Source organism: Epithele typhae, assembly GCF_022376455.1.
Source record: "Epithele typhae strain CBS 203.58 chromosome Unknown BXZ73scaffold_6, whole genome shotgun sequence".
In the NCBI taxonomy this organism is placed as follows: Eukaryota; Fungi; Basidiomycota; class Agaricomycetes; order Polyporales; family Epitheliaceae; genus Epithele; species Epithele typhae.
Genome location: NW_025954197.1, coordinates 956518 through 974769, shown reverse-complemented (window position 1 = coordinate 974769; position 18252 = coordinate 956518). Strand labels below are relative to the sequence as shown.

Here is an 18252-nt window from a genome sequence, read left to right as displayed (position 1 = left end):
GCGACGCTCACGCGAGTCGTGGGGGTGTCGTAGCGGTTGTCGTGAGGAGGGGCAGCTCAAACAGACTCAGCAAGGGAGGGGAGCATGAGAGGGCGGGCGAAGCAGTCCGGCGTTCGTTCGACCATGAATGCGACCTTGGCGCGCGTTGATGGCTGATGGCTTTGGCGAGGCCGCGACTTCGATGCAAGTGTCAACTTTGCTAGAGCGCGCGGCTCACGGAGGAGTTGGTTTCGAGCTATTGCATCTTACGCGGTCGCGCAAGAACTTGGACCCGGAATGCGACGAAATGCGCAGTTGAGGCCGTGAAAATGATGACGCTTCAAACACGTGAGTATCCGAGAACACTGGAGAAACGGACTGGCATCGCAGCTTGTGCTTCCACAGTGCGAGAGGCGATAACTGTAGCGTCTGATCGATATTCTGGTATGTGCAAGAAGAAGAGGAGCATTAAAAAGTCCACAGCCATCGAAATGATGGCATGCCTTTGGGCGTCTGACTATATGGGTTAGGGTTTGCGCGCTGCCCTGAGTTAATTGACACGATAGCACTTCGCGGCTGCGCTTACAGTCCGGCTCTAACACCCCGCCTCTCTCCATGGCCTCCCCAACGCTCTCTGAGGTGGCGAGCAACGGTATTGCTTCTAAACGCCAGTCGCTCGACCGCGACCGCATCCTCGGCTCGCCACCACCCGCAAATGGCGTCAGTTCCCCCAACGGCGACACACACCATGATTCAGACGAATCCCTGGACCCCGTTCAACGCCTCGAGAACGAGCTCCAACGCACAAGAGAGGAAAAGGATGCCCTCGCTGCGCAATACCGTAACCTGCTCGCCAAGCTCACCACGATGCGGACGACGCTGGGAAATAAGCTGAAGCAAGACGCCGTATGTGCTTTTATCCCCTCTGGCTTTGGACGAACGTGCTCACCAGTGCATGGACAGGAAGAACTCGACCGTCAAGAACAGCTTGTCCAACAACTGACAGCGCAGAATGACGACCTTGCGAACACCGTCGAGACTCTCAAGTCGGAGCTGATAGCGTCCAACGAAGAGGCCGAGCGCGCGTCCAAGGAGCTCGAGACGATGCGCACCCGGGCGCTACACGACAACAGTCAAGAGACGTATCTCCGCGAACGTGAGCTTCGTGAGCTCCAGGCCGAACTTGAACAGTGTCGAATAGAGCGCGACGAGTGGGAGCAGAAGGCGCTTCAGGTGCATGTTTCGGCCGACGAAGCCCGCACCATCGCAGACAGCCTGAGGAGAGACTTGGAGGTAGAGCGGGAAGCGAAGCAGCGTGTGGAGATGGGGTTGGAGATCGAGCGAGAGAAGTGCTCGAACTTGCAGTCAGTCTTGGAGGACTTCCAGTCTTGTGTGTACGCGTTTCCTTGTGTTTAGGCGGTGCCACTGACTTTGTTCACTCCAGCGAAGGACCATGATTTGAAACAGGCGGTGAAGGATTACGAGGCCCGACTTACCAGTGTCACCCAGTTGCTGGCGGAGTTCAAGAGTCGTGCGCTGAATGCGGAACTCCAGCTGGAGGAATCGTCCTCCAGCAACGCTCGCGTACAGGAGTTGGAAAAGGAGGTCAAGGACAAAGGCATACTCATTGGGAAGTTGAGACAAGAAGGTATGTGGCGGTTTTGCTGCGAGTTATCCATCTTCCTCCAGCATCTTCGATGCGCTTTACCCTTTTCAACGCGACTAACTACGCGTATAGCTGTCATCATGAACGAACATCTCATGGAAGCGCTTCGTCGATTGCGACGTTCGTCCTCGGAGACGAACGTGGATAGGCGACTTGTCACCAACGTCCTACTTTCCTTCCTCAACACACCTCGAGCCGATTCAAAACGTTTCGAGATGCTGCAACTCCTCGCGTCGGTACTGTCCTGGGACGACGACGCACGAGAGAAGGCAGGTTTGCAGCGAAACAATGTAGCTCAGCCGTCTGGAGGGCTATTTTGGGGTCGCTCCACTGCGCCTTCGCCGACGTCCAAGCCTGCTGATCTCCAAAAAACGGATGAGACCGAGGTCAGTCGCCTTTTCATCGTGCCATGTAATGCAACGCTGATCCGCCATGCTTGCTCAGTCATTTTCGAGGCTATGGGTGGAGTTCCTCCTCACCGAAGCTGCCTCTGGAGAGACGGGCGTGCCACCCCCTCCACGTTCGCCATTACGACCGAACGGCTCATTGCCCGCAAGCCCCACCCAAGGCGCCACCCGACTATCTCCTTTGGGGCTCAACGGCTCTAGGCGACTCCCGTCATTTACCTCGGTAGCAATGGCAAGCAGTCCAGAGCTGAAACCTGTCGCGAGCCCTCCGTCCAAGGGGAAAGAACGTGCGACATGAAACCCGACGTTCCGACCACGGTCTCCTTATTTATCCATGTCCCACCCTCCTGTGTGTTCTGGTTCTTGCTCTGTCCTGGTGTCTCCGATGCTGTTGCTGGCCTTGATTACACTCGCATATTCCGCACCGCGATGGGCCCACCCCCGCCACAGCACTCGTACTCGTACTTGTACCTGTAGTCATTTCGACGTCCCCCACATCGTCCGTCGCTGTCCATATCAATTCCTGCATCCCGCGTCGCATCTCTATCCTACCAGCTCTACACTACCACTCCTGTCGGATCTATCTCGTTTCCTGCATCATTAGCCCGGGTCCAGCACGGCGCTGAAGTGTACATACCTGTATGCTTAGAACCCTAACGGACATACCACCTCAATCGCATTCAGTTTGATCCGACTTGCTCTCAGTGCATGGAGGGTCTTCAGAGCCCGCAGGTAAGTGCATGCCGCACGTCCGTTCCAAAAACACACGCACTCATGGCATGCGCCCATGCCCAGGTCTTGCTAGCCGCCGCCTCAGCCCGCCCAGGTTGGCCTGGAATACAGCTGCTCGTACGTACAATCATCCGAGTCTCTCGCGTGCCTCATTTCAGTCGCCTTCAGGCAGAACCATCCGTGTCCAATCCGTGTCCATTAGACGACGATACTTTCACTGGGTCCTCGGGAGGGTCGGATGCCAATACGAGCATTCGGCATCACCAGTGTGCCCCCGACTGGCGCCTCTTAGCTTACTTGGACTTACTAATTATTCTTGGCAGTGCATCCACCTGTGATTCGTCATAGCCGTCACTGCGCACCCGGACGACTCGAGCACAGACCTCTTCTCGACTAGGAGCAATGCAGCGGGAGCGTTCACTCGCGCCTGACGCAGAAGTCAAGGCGTCAGGACAGCCACACCGGTGTCACAAAGGATCTCATCAGCGTCTTGAGTGGGTAAAAATCGCGAAAGATACTACGGATGCTCATTCAAACAATTGTAGCGCGCGCGAACATGGCAGCGGATGATGAGGACAAGCTGTCATAGAAAGGGCTACTTGGTCAGATGCGATCGTGAGTTCTCCTCTCCCGTTCTGGTGGCAGCAAACATCATACTCACGTCTTTGCAGGACGTTCACTGGTCCGAATCAGCATGCGTTGATAGACAGGGATCCAGGATGACGTTCCTGGGAGGCTTTACCAATGTTTCTCCGCATTGGCACTTTGCCTGCGCAGTGGTTTCAAATCCACCCAGCTCGAAATTGAGTCAGTGTTCTACTGCGACAAGAATATGTTGTGGTGCACTGATCGTTGTGCTGTGTGCGCACGTTCGAGAAGTCGATCGCCTAGAACATTGTTGTCGATGCAGACATGAAGGCGAGCGCGGGTCTCCATACCGCGGCTGCGTACGCGCAGGCTTGAGTCACTGAGAACCGAGAACTACAACATCTGCGCAGCCGTTCCAACCAGACACCTGTCCAACTCTGTCCAAGGGGATGCCGTAGTTGGTGAATAAGCCTGGTTTGATGGACAAGTCTGCGGACTAAACATGGTCAGCGAGATGACATGATGGAGGTCATGCCTCCTGCACTTAAGTTCTCGCTCGACGGCGGAAGATATCTAGAGCGGCGGCGACGGTACTTAAATGCCCATCTTCCGTCTTTCCCCTATCCGCTCCTGTGCTGTTCCCAGAGCCTACCCCAGTCGCTCATCGCGCTTCACTCCAACCCCCGCAAGACTTGTGCACAACATGACCGACCGCCCGGAGAAGAAGCAGCGCACCGAAGGCTACGTCCTCTACTACGTACGTCCCCCTCCCCGACACACCTCCGCACCGTCGAATTCTCAGCGCGCCCGCGCCCGCAGTGGCCAGGCATCCCCGGCCGCGGCGAGTACATCCGCCTCCAGCTCGAGCACGCCGGGCTCCCGTACGCCGAGTGCGCCCCGCCCGTCGCCGCGACCGTCGCCGCGCACATCGGCGACCCCGCGCGGCCCGACGTCGGCTCCCCCCCGCACTTCGCCCCGCCCGCGCTCCGCGTCCCCGGCGCGCGCGGCCTGCTCAGCCAGACCGCCGCGATCGTCGCGCACATCGCGCCCGCGTGCGGCCTCGCCGGCGCGCGGGGCTCGCGGCTCGCGACCGCCGCCGGCGTGCGCGCGCTCCTCGAGGAGGCGGAGGGAGATGGAGATGGAGGAGGCGCGGAGGAGGTGTACGCGCGGGCGCGGGAGGAGGCGAGCACGGTGAGCCAGCTCGTGCTCACCGCGCTCGACTGGCAGCTCGAGGCGCACGACACGCACCACCCGGTCGCCTCCGCGCTGTACTACGAGGACCAGAAGGCGGAGGCGCTCCGGCGCGCGGAGGACTTCCGCACGACGCGCGTCCCCAAGTTCTTCCGCCACTTCCAGGCCGTACTCGAGTCCAACCCGGACACGGCGGGCGCGGAGGGCGCGGGGAAGACGTACCTCGTCGGCAAGCAGACGACCGCGGCGGACCTCGTGCTGTTCCATGTGGTGAGCGGGCTCGAGTTCGCGTTCCCGCGGCGGGTGGCGAAGGCGAAGGCGAGCGGGAAGTACGCACTGGTGTTCGAGCTCGTGGAGAGGGTGAAGGGCGAGAAGGGCATCAAGGAGTACCTTGCGAGCGAGCGCAGGCGGAAGTTTAGCATGGGTATTTTCAGGCACTACCCAGAGCTTGACGGCGAGGAGGAAGATTGAGATCGGCGAAGTGGTGGGCGTACGGCGTGAGGGAGACCAACGATTGAGTGCAAATTATTCGTATCGTACAATCTCGCTCTCTCTAGAGCGCAACATCGATTTGTACAACGCTTCGGTTGCCATAATTCCATCCTTGTCCGTCTGCACCTGGTACTGCACGACCAGCTTTTCAACTACGGCGTACCTCCTTGGTTGGAGTGATCTCCCACAGACGTACAGCTGGTGTTGGGACCGGGATAGCAGGGTGAGGTCGGAGGGGCAGTCGTCGAGGGGCACGAGGAGTCTTTTGACAGCATGTCAGCCTCCAAACGGGAGAACAACGGGTGTGCATGTGCGTTCTCGCGAGAAACAGGGCATATTCTAGCAGAATTGGGCATCTGAACAGAGCCCAAGTTGCTCGCCTTGGCAGTGCTCCAGCCTTCTCGATGCCGGTTCTGTAAGCAGATGTGCGGTAGAATCTTCGAGTGCTGAGTGGTGCGGCATCGAATATCCATCCAAGGTACAGTCGATGCCAAGAAATACTAGTCCTCCGAGACCGTGGAGGCAAATCAACACCGCTGGAGCAGGAGCAACGACGACGGCGCGGGCCGAGCCTTCGAGCCTGTCTACGAGTAAGTAACGACGAAGCGATGCCAAAGACCGTGCCACATACCGTCCCGTCGCTGTATCTCTTCAGATGAAATGGATGTGCGGCGCGAAGACAAGGATGTTCATCGCCCCGAACTCCTCGCTCGTGTCCTCGCTCGCATCATCCGGGAATTCTCCCTTCTCGTCCGGCAGCACCACCCGCTCCTCCAGCGGCGGCACGCTCTTCGCCCACTCCGGCGGGTGCTCGTACACCTTCGGCCGCTGCTGGAGCTCGTCCCAGTCGAGGACGATCGGCGGGGCGTCGCGCGGGACGCCGAGCCCGATCCGGCGGTTGAACGCGGCGCACATGAGGCGGGTGAGGACGGCGAGTATCGCCGCGCGCACGGGGTCCGGGTCCTGCGGGTCCGGGAGGGCGGCGACGGCCCAGTCCGGGTGGCTGCAGCAGAAGTACTCGAGCTCGCGGCGCATGGAGGACGTCCAGTTGAGCACGAAGAACTCGTAGATCCGGTAAAACGCGGCCACCGGGGTATCGGGTTGTTTGCGCGACGGGAAGAGGCGGGGGAGGAGGGAGCGCGGGTGTGCGCGAGAGAAGCGCCAGGTGCGAGGACGATTCCATGGGTAATAGGCTGACTTTGACCGCTCGCGATCGGCGAGCAGCGTCTCGACGGGGCGTGGGAGGGGTTCTGGGCTTGACATTTGAGTATGAGTACAGGGTGCGGTGGAGGCCTTCGGCCGAGGTGAGGTTGAGGTGCCGGACTGTTCCAAGTTCCCCGTGTTACCTGGGAAGAATAAGTAGTGAGTACTTAAGTTCTCACCGCTTGCCGCTGCCACGTAACTTCGACACTCCGCCACGCACCCGGCGCTTGTCTGCCTCTAAGACCAAGCGACGACGTGGTCGCAGTCCGCGGCCGGGAGCTCCGCGTTTATGGCAGCCAATGTATACCGAAGCACGGCGGCGGCGTGTTCTGGCAGTTCCACGGCGTCAAGAACGTGGACTGCGCCTGCCTCGTCCGCGGTAGTGTCCCCTAAGCAGCCCCTCTTGCCCATCTTCCAATGCGCATGCCAATTTTCTGGAAGTTCCAGGCTCAGCGAGGGGTGAAGCCCCGCGGGATGATGCAGGCACATCAAGGATTTCGCGGATAGATCTGAGTGCGGGATACGGATCGCGTGTTAGTGCAGGAGAGACGGCGGAGTGGGTCGCGCACCGTGTCCATACAAGCTACGGACCGGATGACCTGTACAAGCAACGGGGATGTGGAAACATCACAGTAAAGCAAACTGGTATCTGGCAGCGAGCGCACAACCAGCGCACAGCATGACGGGGCTCTTCAGAAAGGCCACGGAGCGTCCGCTGCGCATGTTGGCACACGAAAATGGGAAGTCATAAGATGTGGTAACGTCGAAAAGTGCAGATGTACATATACATACAGACCACCGATCCACCCGTCCGCGTCCACAACGCCGCGCACGCACGGCTCGCGCCGAGAGGCGGGGGCCATATGATAACGATAAACCCAACGCGTCCTCGTCCGTTTTGCGCCGTCCGCGATCACTCGGCCTTCGAGTCCATCACGCCCCCAACGACTTCCCCAACCCAGCGCTCGAACGCATCCTGGTCCATCACGCCCGTCTCGTCGAAGAACGACGTGTACGGCTGGTCGGTTGAGGAGCGGCCCTTGCCCAGAAGTGTCTTCCCGGATGCTGCGGAACGGAGGTACGCAAGGCCGAGCGAGTAGCCGGGTGGTGTTTGTGGGGAGGAGGGGGTCGAGCGCGAGGTGATGGTTATCCGCTCGGTGACGATCTGCGTGTGCGTCGTTAGGCTTCGTTCGAAAGGCGGACAAAGAAAATGCACGCACGCGCTTGTCGAAGGTTTTGCGCTTGCCAACGAAGACGATGTCGCCTTCGATGAAGTACGCGTATAGTGTTTGCGCGATCGTCAGAATCACGTACCTGGGCACGGGGAAATAGGGTCAGTTAGACTTTGGATTCACACATTCATCTCCCAACAGTGTGGGAAGCGCGTCATGGACATGAACGCAGCAGTTACGAATGACGACGGAGAAAGCGGTCGCTTGTGCGGCCTGCGCGCACGGACCACTTGCCTGCACCACCAGGAACAAGGGGCGGGGAACAGAGTGGAGATGTGGTACGAAGCGCCGACAACCGAAGGACTCACAAGATAACGCCTGCCCAAACCACAGGCTTGCCCGGCTCGAAGGGTACGCGCCAACCGTACAGACCGGTGCCGCCGGCGACAAGGACTGAGAGCCATCCGAGGGCGAGGCGGACGTCTGTATGCGTGTGAATTTGCTTGAACAGATCGGGTCGGGAAAGGAACTGCGAGGGAAGATCCACGTGTTAGCATTAGCCTGGTGCCCACGTCCTGGGCTCAAAACCGGCAAATGGAGAAGGACGGGAGGGAAATCTGTTGTGAATGGAACATGCGGCGGGGAAGCCGATAGCGCGGGCATGTGGGCGTCGCGTACGCTACCCGGACACGCCGAGGACGCCTGGTATCGCGTACAAGGGGGGCAGAGAGGGCGCATTGTACGAGATACGGGGGAGGAACGGCACGGTGCAGATGGGACGCATCACACGACCCCGCCGCCACCATGCAGTGGCCAAGGCACTCTGCAAATGGAGAGCGATCGAGCGACAGGCCGTTGTCGCATGGCACAGGGGGGATAGATGAGGAGACGCTGCGAGGCTGCGCCAAGACCACCGCGCAAGAGAGGGAAGAATGAGAACTAGCAAGGGAGAGAGACCACACACCCTCTTCAATGCGTCGTCGCATGCATGCTTCATGTCGCTCGCGCTCGCGTTGTTAACTTTGACTTCCTCGCGTTCCGCAGCGTCGGATGGGACCAGGAGCGCGCTGACACCGGGGGTGGAAGGCGCGTCGTCTTTCGGTGGAGAAACATCACCATTGGATGTCGATGGGAGGGGGGAGACGGAGCGGCCGCCTTTGCGGGTGCGAGGGGCCATGGTGATAGTTGGGTGGTTTTGAGGAGGGAGAAGGGAAGAAGGTCGCTTCGCGTGTTCTTCGACTGCAGGCGCGGGTCAAAAAGTGCTCTTGTGGTGGTGATTTTGAAGAGAGGGGGAGAGAAACCGTGGAGGGAGAGGGGAGGGGAGATGGCGGAGGAGGACACGACGGCGACAGGGCCTGTCTGCCAAGCGCCGCTGTCCCTTTTCGTCGGACAACGTGGCCCGGCGCCTGGGCCTTGCCATTGTATGTCCGGTTCCAAGTCGATCTGGTTCAACTTCTTGACTATGACTGTGGGACCCGGCTGTCATAACTGCTGACAAGCGCGACAGGACGCGCATCGTTCCACTTGAGCGATGACCATATAACTCCCTGCGCTTTGCCCCCTACGTCCGACATCCGTTGTCGCGGCCATCTCTCCCCTCACATCCGCCATGGCAGGCTCCAAGTCAACGCCCACGACCCCTCCCAACGAGCCTGAATACGCAGGGTTCTTCAAGTGGGCTGTTCGCCTCCTTGTCCTCCTCACTGCCCTTGCAACCTACTCCACGCTGGACCAGATCAAGGTACGTCGCGTTGTTGTTCGCCTAGCGATTCGTTCCTCATCCGCGTCGTATCAGGACAGGTGGTATGTCTTTGAACCAGGCTACCTTCACGACCTCGCCAAGAATGCCGTCGCGGCCCACCCTGACGACATCAACGCAATGATCCCCTTCATCGTGTCCAACCTCACCACCGAGTACCCCTCGTCCGTCGTGAAGATCAACCCGGACTCGTCCGAGTGGGTGTTCAACAATGCCGGCGGCGCCATGGGTGCCATGTACATCATCCACGCCAGCATCACCGAGTACCTCATCATCTTCGGCACCCCCGTCGGCACCGAGGGTCACAGCGGCGTGCACACCGCGGACGACTACTTCAACATCCTCGTTGGCGAGCAGTGGGCCTTCAACCCGCCGTCGCTCGAGCGGGAGGTCTACACGCCGGGCGACGTGCACCACCTCCCCCGCGGACACGTGAAGCAGTACAAGATGCACCAGGGGTGCTTTGCGATGGAGTATGCCCGTGGTGAGTGCCGTCTCTCGAACTCGAACTCCTACCCCCTTCCGTGTTGCCCCCTCCGAGCTGCCATCTCACGTTGCGCTCCCCAGGATGGATCCCACCTATGCTCCCTTTCGGCCTCGCGGACATGCTCTCGTCCACGCTCGACTACTACTCGTTCGGCCGCACCGCCTGGATTACCGGGCGGGAGATGCTCGGCAACCTGCTCATCGGCAAGATCTAGCAGACGGTATAGATCTCCCCATGCTTCATTACGCAAAAGTACTCTGGACGTATACTACCGCTCTTGACAATCCCACATTGCTATGACACATCCTGCTTTCGTCGTCGCTTTCCCTCCATCCCTACTGCGTGAGTCCGTGTGCATACATCGATGCCAAGGGCGGCCAGTTGAGTGGTCGCCTCGTAGAAGTGTGAAATTTTGCGAAAGCAGTCTTCAAGCAGACACGGTGGGGGCGGGCGCGGGTTGGTACAGCCCAACCATCATCGGCATGGAGGGCTTCGGGTTGTTGCCCACCGTCGGGAAGCGGACGTTGGAGAGGTTCCACGTGACGGGCTTGTCCGACCACGCAAACGTGAACTTGGCGAGGAGCAAGCACAGCACGCACTCTGTACACAGAGCGACCCCCGCAACTGTCAACGTCTTCGCAGACGCGTGTAGATGGAAAACAAGATGCACGTACTCATCTCCAGCTGCGAAAACTTGAAGCCACTGCAACGCAAGTCAGAAAGTCAGCCTCTGCACATGCGACAGGAGACGTGAAGGACGACTCACATGCACGCCCGCCCGCCGCCCAAGAACGTCATGCTGGAAGGCACAGCCGGAGTGTCAGCCCACGCTCCAACCACGCCGACCGTTGTGCCACCCACAGGTTGGAGTAGATCCCGGGCACCTTCGCGTCCTGGACGGTCGCCGGGAGCGGCTGGAGCCACCGCTCCGGCCGCCACGCCTCCGCGTCCTCGCCCCAGACGGCCTTGTTCCGGTTCGCGGAGAGGATGCCGATCGCGACGGTCGTGTCGCGCGGGACGGCGATCTCGCGGACGAGCGCGCCGTCGACGCCGCGGATCGGCTGCGAAAGCGGGAGGACGACGTCCTGGCGCGTCCTGCCGTGTGGGTGCGTTGACGTAGATCTACTATTAATTGGGAGGGGAGAACGGGGAATGAGGGGAAACGCACTCGCGGAACACCTGGGTCACGGGCGCGTGCAGGCGGAGGGTCTCGCGGCAGACGGCGTCGAGGAACGGGAGCGCGACGAGCTCGTCGTGCTCGAGCGTCTCGCGGCCGTCGAGCGCGGCGAGGATCTCGGCGCGCACGCGGTCTTGCGCCTCCGGGTGGTCGCCGAGCTCCTGGAGCGTCAGGGCGAGCGCGTTCGAGGTGGTGTCCATGGCAGCGAAGATGAACGTCCTGGGACACGGGGCGGTCAGCGACCGACCGTGAGCGTCGCGAGTGCGAAGGATGCAGGACGCTCACGAGATCTGTGCGATGACTTCTTCCTCAGGGAGTCTGTCCTCCTCGGAAGCTTCCATGTTGGCTCTGACTGGGGGACGGTCGTGGGTGAGACAGAGGCAGGTTTGTGGGCGAGAGGCACGCTCACTCAAGATGCTCATCACGTCCTTGCCCTCTCCGACCTGCTTCAGGACTTCCTCGTTGCCCTTCTCCATCGCGGCGATCTTCCCGCGGTAGATCTTCAGGCTCTCGTCGTGCAGCCTGTCAATGAACCTCTTGACGCCCTGTATGCCCCTGTGCGGGAAGAGCTCGACCACCTTCGCCTGGAACGCCGGCGGACCGATGCTGGGGATGTAAGGCAGGACGCGGCGGAGGTGGTTCATCAGCACGAGCGACGGCCTGTCCTCCCCCAGTGCCGGTGAGCCCGGACCGGTCCCCAGCGCGAGAGACGGGACGCACGCACCCGAACGACTTGACGATCGTCGCGAACTCGTCCGGGGTGTCCGCCGTGAGCGGGTCGAACGAGTGCCCGAGGCCGGCCTGGCCGATGAGCTCGAGCGCGGTGCGGCCCATCCACGCGAGCACGTCGAGCTCGACCGGGACGCCGCCCGGGGATGCGCCGACGCGGCGCCCGATCGCGGTCTGCAGGCGGAGGCAGGTCGCGTTGAAGAGCGAGACCATGCTGCGCGTGCGCCATTGAGAAGACGGGGTTGAGGAGCTTGCGCTGCCGCCGGTGGGTGTCGCCGAGCGTCGCGAGGAGGCCGGGGCCGAAGCGGAGGAGGTTGAACCTGGTGGGGATAGAAATGGAGCGTGAGTGACGAGTGTACAGCGGGGAGACGGGACATTACTTGATGAACCATGCGGCCTCCTCGTAGATATACTGGTCTTTGACTACGATGTGGTGCAACGCTGCAGGATCCCAGACGTAGAGCATGCGATGCTGCGAAAAGGATTAGTACAAGTTGCTACTTGTACAGGTTAACACTAGCACGCACACCGAGAGGACCATGGAGCTTGGCAATGCCGGGGTAAGACTCTGTGAGGTTTTGGATGAATCCCCAGCCGATGCTCTTGTGCAACACTTGTTTGAGATTTCCTGGTTTCTATTAGTTGATAGCAAGAACAGAGGCAGCCATAGCTGGAGAATATTTACCATAGAGGAACTCTCCACGCGGGGGCCCGGGAATATTGTCGAGTGGAGAGCGGATGAAGAACTGTCCGAATATTTTCCATATGCTGATAAGCAGTATCACGGCTGCTATAGCGGCCGCCTGAAGAAGCGAAACAAACATGAATAGTTGAAGTAGTCGGTCGATGTGGGGGGAGAGAGGCTGGTTGCAGAGCGAAGACTCGTACCTGGGTATATGTGGCCACCCCGCGCCTCCACGATGACGCTCGCCAAAGCTTTCAGTAGCGGTCGGCCGATGGGAGACCAGTTGAGTCATTTTGCTCTATTTGTCATGGCTTTCAAGCGTAGCTATGAGAGGACAGTGCCGCATCGGGTGCGTGGATCCAGCATTGCTGTGATACTTCTGCAGCGTCTTCGGCTTTATTCGGACTTCACTTGGACTTGGGATCTCTTGAGTCGAGTTAGAATGCTATTGCCAGCCGGTGGATGATGTGCAAAGGTGATACACACGTAATTCGTAACAGGGCTCCACGAGAGCAGGGCACAGACGTCCATCTCCTTTCGATGTTCCAAGGATCCATAGAGTCTTTTTGGAAAAGTGTGGCACATTTCCCGCAAGCCGTGCAGTCTACGACCTGTGTACATGGTCATTTCTGTAGCATGTTTCTCCATGGCCGGTAATCCTGCGTTCCGAATTAGTGTTCCATCTCTCAGTCGACGGCTTCTCAAAGCGGATTCAAATTAGAACTCTCACAACTCAATCGCACTGCCACGTTTGTCTGTCGGCCGACGAGACCTCAGGCTTCAGACCCCTTCGAGTGCTTCCCGACCGTGGACATCTATGCTCATTGTTGTCATACGCCTTAAGTCTGCGAAGTTTGAAAACCGCGATTCGGCCGGCATCGCGCAGCGAAGTGCATTGGTTGCTGACTGTGGCCCTCAGTCGATTGAACGAGCTGAGCTGAGAACATCATCCATGTATGCTGCTCATACTATATGAGATAGGATATACATAGTAGCATAATTTACACACCACGTATCACGCCTCATCTTCAAGTGGGTTCATGCAGTGCACAGTGCACATGGGGGTTCGAGTACAACTTGAAAACGATGAGATGGCTCATACATCAGCAAAGGGCGTATCTTCTTGTCACGCATCGCGGCGTCTGACCGCGCTCGGCGCTTCCTGATAAGGACATGCCGTCTTTTGTCTGCTAGACGGCTGATGGTAATACATGGCAATCAATTGTATGCTTTACTATTGCTTGCAGAGCATGGTATATAGAAGATAGACCAACGCCCGCAAGACGAGGGTTTGACATGCATGGTAACGTATGATGGGATGGGAATACATTATATATATTGCACACTCCTGAGGCACGGTGTCGTACATTCCGTACACATACTCAACACGGAGCTCGAGCATGGCTCGCGAGCGCGCGGTCGAGCATGCGCACGGGCGGGCGCGGGGGGCGATAGTAGGCGAGCGCGCGGCGCGGGGTGGAGACCAACGTCGACGAAGGCGAAGGTCGGGTGGGACGGGAGGCGGTCCGCGTCCGAGAGGTTGTTCTCGCGGCCCTCGAAGACGAGCTGGCGGACGCGGGGACAGAGGTGGAGGAGGGCGAGGTGGCGGGCGGGCGGAGCCGGACGCGCCGTCGTCGTCCTCCGCGTCGCGGAGGCTCGTGGTCGTGGAACTCGTAGTTGAACGCGGCGCGGTGCGCGCCCGCCTGGACACGCGTGGCGAGCAGGAGGACGAGCGCGGTGAGGCGCGGGAGCGCCTACGCGGCAGGGGCGGGGGCGGGGGCGCGTCGGGCGTGCCGTCGGTGTGCGCGGAGGCGGCGGTCGAGGCGTGGGGCGAGTCGGGGCGGGGGGCGGTCGGAAACGGAGCATAGTCCGAGTCAAAGACTTACCATATGGATCTGATTGCACGGATGATAGATGGAGGTGGGGGCCATTGCGCGCGTCCAGCGCCCGCGCAGACATTAATAGGGCAAACAAGACGCGTCGACGTGAGCCATGAGCGTCTACTGAACGTCTCCCACAACCGCCATCATCACTCCCGGTGCCACTCGCCTCACAGTCAGGTATATGAAGAGCACATACCTGGTGCGATATCTCCATCTCCATCTCCTCATCTCATCTAATCATGGTCAAGTTCCACAGCCTCTCACAGACTGCGTATGCAACACCTGGGGCGAGTCGGACACGGCGACCGGGTTCCACCACACCGGTCCCCGGGTGGCAGGTGGTTCGGAGAATGGGATCAGGGCCCAGGTGGCAGGCGCACACCGGTACGTAGCCCATTCATTCAAATGTGTCTAGCTGAGGACCAATCATGCGGTCAGGCTACCCTTGGTGCCTCCAGTTGGACTCACGGCAAGTGCCCCGCTCCGGCTGAGCCTCTCGAAGGAGAGGCACATCCTGCCCTTGCCGCTCAGCAAATGCACCCAGATCATCGTGCCGATGGTCCTCGTTGCCCCCTCGTCGTGCATTCTCTGAATGTGGAACAGCGAGAGTCTGAGTGAGGTCGACCCGACCAAGCCACGGGTTCGCAAGGGGCTCCTCAAGGGCCAGTTGATACTCAAGGTACGGCAACTCGGCGGCTGCGATCCGCGGCGATGCGGGTGGGTTACTCACTCGGAAGCAGCCGGGCCAGAACTCCGTTGCGGAGAAGACGGTCATGGACGCCAACAGCTTCAGGCTGTATTCCGTTGTCGCTACTGCAGCTTTGGTGAGCTCCTTGGACACGTCTTCGGGCGTCTTCTGACGTATATTGCAGGTTCGCTTCTGCCTGACAAGTGAGCCAACCAGGAGCGACACCCATGGGGACTGGGATGTGAGCAGTCTCACTGCTCATCGAGATTCGAGACGTCGACTGACTTATACTACCTCAGGGAGCTTTGTGGGGGTGGGCACGAAAAGCGTGCAGAGGGTCCCCCGACCACAAGCGATCAGATGCTCGAAGAGAGTGACAGCGAAGAGAAGACCTGGGACACTGAGGGGCCTGTCGGTTACACGTCAGGCGATGATTGACAGGTATGTATGGTATGCACTTGTCTCCAGCAGCACTCGCTCACCGTCTCATTTTACAGATGACTAATCATGTATGTTCAAAGTGCGGAAAGCTCGTGATTCACTCTCGTTCTTGCGTCTCCACACCTCCAGTAGTCTCGTATTATATTTGCCATGATCCGATAGCTTCTTCTGAATGATGACTGCGTGTTTTAATCGACCACTATCCAACCAGTGGCAACCTGTGTGTGCTACAAAATGCGGTCTTACATGCCAACATATGACAAGGGTCTAAAATCATTGTGTCAGATTACCATGTCGCCCCTTGTGTATGGTCGAACAACTGCAATGCGTGCAGCCAGGTATTGCCATCGTCTCCCTCGTTTATTGCCATCAGCACCCTCATGTATTACAATGCGTGGCGGGGGAAGACAATTGTCCGACCAACCGGCGTCTATCAGGCGGTAGATTGCCATGCCAGACGACCGATGGCCGTCTACGGCTACCACCCTGTAATACGTGATATGTCTTGTGATTACTTACCATGCAATACGGCCGTTGATCACGCACTGCAACGCATTATCTTCAAATCCCCCGTTTTGCTGATGTAGGCGCCTTTGAACTAGCGCCCTGTGGTGCCGGCGCCAAAGTACTCGTGAGGACGAAGACGGAGGTGCAGAGCATTTTAAGAACTGGAGAAGATGATTCGGAAAAAAAAGGAAGGTCGAAGGTCTGTAAAGAGAGACGGTGAGATATATAGCCATAATAAATATGATGAAAGCTCGGAACGGGCACTGTAGCCCATAGTATGCGGCGTGGAGATTGAGATAGCAATGAGAGACGTGAGCAGTATGATGCTGATGGTATGTCATGAGGAAGGTAAGCGTCGTGATGAAGACAGGGACTTTGAAGGACAGAGAAGATGGAGCGAGAGGATGGTCCGTGTGAGCGCTGGCCAAGTCCGTGCGCAACTGCAGCCTCTCGACGAGCCTCTATACAGTACAATTAGTCCGAGGCCGACACCGTCGTGAACGCCCCCTCGCGCACCGGCATCACCCCCGCCGTCCAACGCACCACGCGCAATCTCGCGCCGGCTCCCCGACGAGGCACCGCGCCTGCGCCGCGCACCGCTCGAGCCCGGCCACCGCGCGCGCGACTGCCGCCGCACCGGCCCCAGTCCGCAGCTGCGCATCCTCCCCGCGGCCCGTCGCCCACACGTGTACGTCAACGAGCGTGAGCCGAGCGCCGCCCTCTGCGCGCGCCGCGGCGGACGCGCACAGCGCCCCGAGGAGCTCCCGCGCGCGTTCCGCCGTCGCGCATGGGGCGTGGACGCGCAGGACGCGCAGGCGTGGACACAGGGCGCGCACCGCCGCCGCTGTGGGGTCCGCGCGCGGGTCTTCGATGGACGCGGCCGCGAGGGGCAGCGTGGATGCGGCTAGACGCGGGTCGAGGCCGGCGATCGCGTCGGTGTTGGGAGAGCGGAGGACGAGGACTTCGAGGTGCGGGAGCGCGAAGAACGCCTCGGCGTATTGTTCGGGCGTTGCGGAGGGGAACAACGCCGCGGGAAGGGTGAGCTTTCGCACGGGCGCCCAGCCCACGACCTGGACGAGCGCTGGTAGGCCGACGGCGGGATGTTGGAAAGAGAGGAAGAGGTTGCTGCAGGGCGGTGTGGAGTCGGAGATGGGAGAAAGCTTGGATTCGGCGGTAGAGACGCAGCTCGGGGAAGATACGGACGAGAGTGGACTCGTCGGGGATATTGCGCAATGGTCAGGAGAGGGCTCGGTGCGCGGCCGGGACGCGGGGCGGATTTCGAACTCGGAATACCTCCCAACGGCATAGGTGCGGAAGGTGACGTCGGACGGGAGGTCCAGGAGCGAGCGCGCGTGCCCGGGGAAGAGCGGGGTCACGTCCGCAATGGCGTTCACGCTCGCGTCCGTCGAGTTGCACTGCGTCGTGCGGATATCAACCTGCGAGATGTCGTCCGGGAGGCTGAGCGCCTGTTGGATCGTCGCGATGAGCACAAACGGGCCCTGTGCGGAGAAGATGCGGAGGCGCGGGAGGTGGACGAGCGATACCATGTTCCGATAGGACATGTGCGAACCGACGTCTTGCGAGAGCGCGGCGCAAATCTCGGAATGTTGGATGCACCCGAACCACAAGTAGAGCTCTTCGAGCGACGCTCTTGAGTTGGACAGGACTTGGAGAAAGTCTTGAAGGGGAAGTGGGCCGTCGGAGGTGGTGGGATAGTCGTAAAGCTTCAGGACGCGTAGGGTGCACCACGAGTGCCCGGGTGGCGGGAGGAACACTCGACGTATGGAGAGCGACTGGAGTTTGGGATGTGCCTTGCGAGAGAGATCCAAGTCAGTCCACTCTATCGCCCGGGTTCCCGCTCGGACTGGGATAATCTCCAGCGTCTCGAGCATGGGCAGCTCCCGCGCGAAGAGGGGAAGTACAAACGGGAAATCCTCATGAGTGAGATTGACGTCGAGCGACCGAATGCGGGAGACGTGTGGAAGAAGGGGTTGGACTGAGCGCGGGGTAGGACCGTCCTCCTGCAGCCCTCGGTATAACAGCCGGACGTCGATGGTGCAGCCCGACGAGCGCTCGAGGAGCAACTGGACCCGAGGAGATGGCTCCGCCGAGTTGATGTCGATGTGCCGCCAGAAGTAAGGTGTGGAGAGGGCGATGTCGCGCCAGCTACGACATACGAGCATGAGCTTCGCGATGCCGCGGCCGCGGCCGAACCCGAATGGCCCCCAAGATTCGACCTCGTCGGCGGCAGCAAAGGTGTCCACGAGAAGTTCTACGGGCAGCTGTTGGATCGTGGGAGCACGTCGAGGCGACATCGAACGGGTCTGTCTTGGTCTGTTCGGCGGAGTGGAAGGGAGCGACGGCATAGGCTGGTCGATGGACATGAGCAGCATCCGGGGAGAGAGCTTGAAGGATCTCAGTAAATGCAAGGTAGTGGGGGGAGAGACTCAAGAGGGAGGAGTGCTC

The 18252-nt window shown here is 59.8% G+C and overlaps 7 protein-coding genes across 7 annotated transcripts; 3 read left to right on the top strand and 4 right to left on the bottom strand.

Annotated features, from left to right (window-relative positions):
• Positions 1–594: 594 nt before the first annotated feature.
• On the top strand, positions 595–2350 carry BXZ73DRAFT_41364 (uncharacterized protein; the record flags this gene model as incomplete). Its single annotated transcript, XM_048018757.1, has 5 exons — positions 595–885; positions 943–1369; positions 1424–1627; positions 1718–2031; positions 2090–2350. The coding sequence occupies 5 exons, from the start codon at positions 595–597 to the stop codon at positions 2348–2350; spliced, it is 1497 nt and encodes a 498-aa protein (XP_047881339.1).
• A 1725-nt stretch (positions 2351–4075) lies between these two features.
• BXZ73DRAFT_41743 (glutathione S-transferase C-terminal-like protein) lies at positions 4076–5034 on the top strand (the record flags this gene model as incomplete). Its single annotated transcript, XM_048018829.1, has 3 exons — positions 4076–4129; positions 4192–4473; positions 4531–5034. 3 exons carry the CDS (start codon positions 4076–4078, stop codon positions 5032–5034), a joined length of 840 nt encoding a protein of 279 aa, XP_047881338.1.
• A 672-nt stretch (positions 5035–5706) lies between these two features.
• Positions 5707–6318, bottom strand: BXZ73DRAFT_98242 (uncharacterized protein; the record flags this gene model as incomplete). The annotated part of the gene is made up of 1 exon (XM_048027633.1): positions 5707–6318. The coding sequence occupies one exon, from the start codon at positions 6316–6318 to the stop codon at positions 5707–5709; it is 612 nt and encodes a 203-aa protein (XP_047881337.1).
• An 853-nt stretch (positions 6319–7171) lies between these two features.
• Positions 7172–8607, bottom strand: BXZ73DRAFT_75029 (microsomal signal peptidase 25 kDa subunit-domain-containing protein; the record flags this gene model as incomplete). The annotated part of the gene is made up of 4 exons (XM_048022142.1): positions 7172–7423; positions 7479–7572; positions 7799–7959; positions 8395–8607. The coding sequence occupies 4 exons, from the start codon at positions 8605–8607 to the stop codon at positions 7172–7174; spliced, it is 720 nt and encodes a 239-aa protein (XP_047881336.1).
• A 432-nt stretch (positions 8608–9039) lies between these two features.
• BXZ73DRAFT_41579 (C-8 sterol isomerase) lies at positions 9040–9890 on the top strand (the record flags this gene model as incomplete). The annotated part of the gene is made up of 3 exons (XM_048018797.1): positions 9040–9171; positions 9226–9673; positions 9757–9890. The coding sequence occupies 3 exons, from the start codon at positions 9040–9042 to the stop codon at positions 9888–9890; spliced, it is 714 nt and encodes a 237-aa protein (XP_047881335.1).
• Positions 9891–10103: 213 nt separating this feature from the next.
• On the bottom strand, positions 10104–13221 carry BXZ73DRAFT_88241 (cytochrome P450; the record flags this gene model as incomplete). The annotated part of the gene is made up of 13 exons (XM_048024878.1): positions 10104–10276; positions 10351–10379; positions 10443–10475; positions 10538–10771; positions 10845–11072; positions 11139–11205; positions 11263–11513; positions 11578–11756; positions 11821–11902; positions 11972–12054; positions 12110–12195; positions 12268–12372; positions 13197–13221. 13 exons carry the CDS (start codon positions 13219–13221, stop codon positions 10104–10106), a joined length of 1575 nt encoding a protein of 524 aa, XP_047881334.1.
• Positions 13222–17207: 3986 nt separating this feature from the next.
• Positions 17208–18101, bottom strand: BXZ73DRAFT_41740 (uncharacterized protein; the record flags this gene model as incomplete). The annotated part of the gene is made up of 1 exon (XM_048018828.1): positions 17208–18101. A coding segment is annotated over one exon (894 nt), but the record flags the coding sequence as incomplete, so codon positions are not given.
• Between the last annotated feature and the right edge of the window lie 151 nt (positions 18102–18252).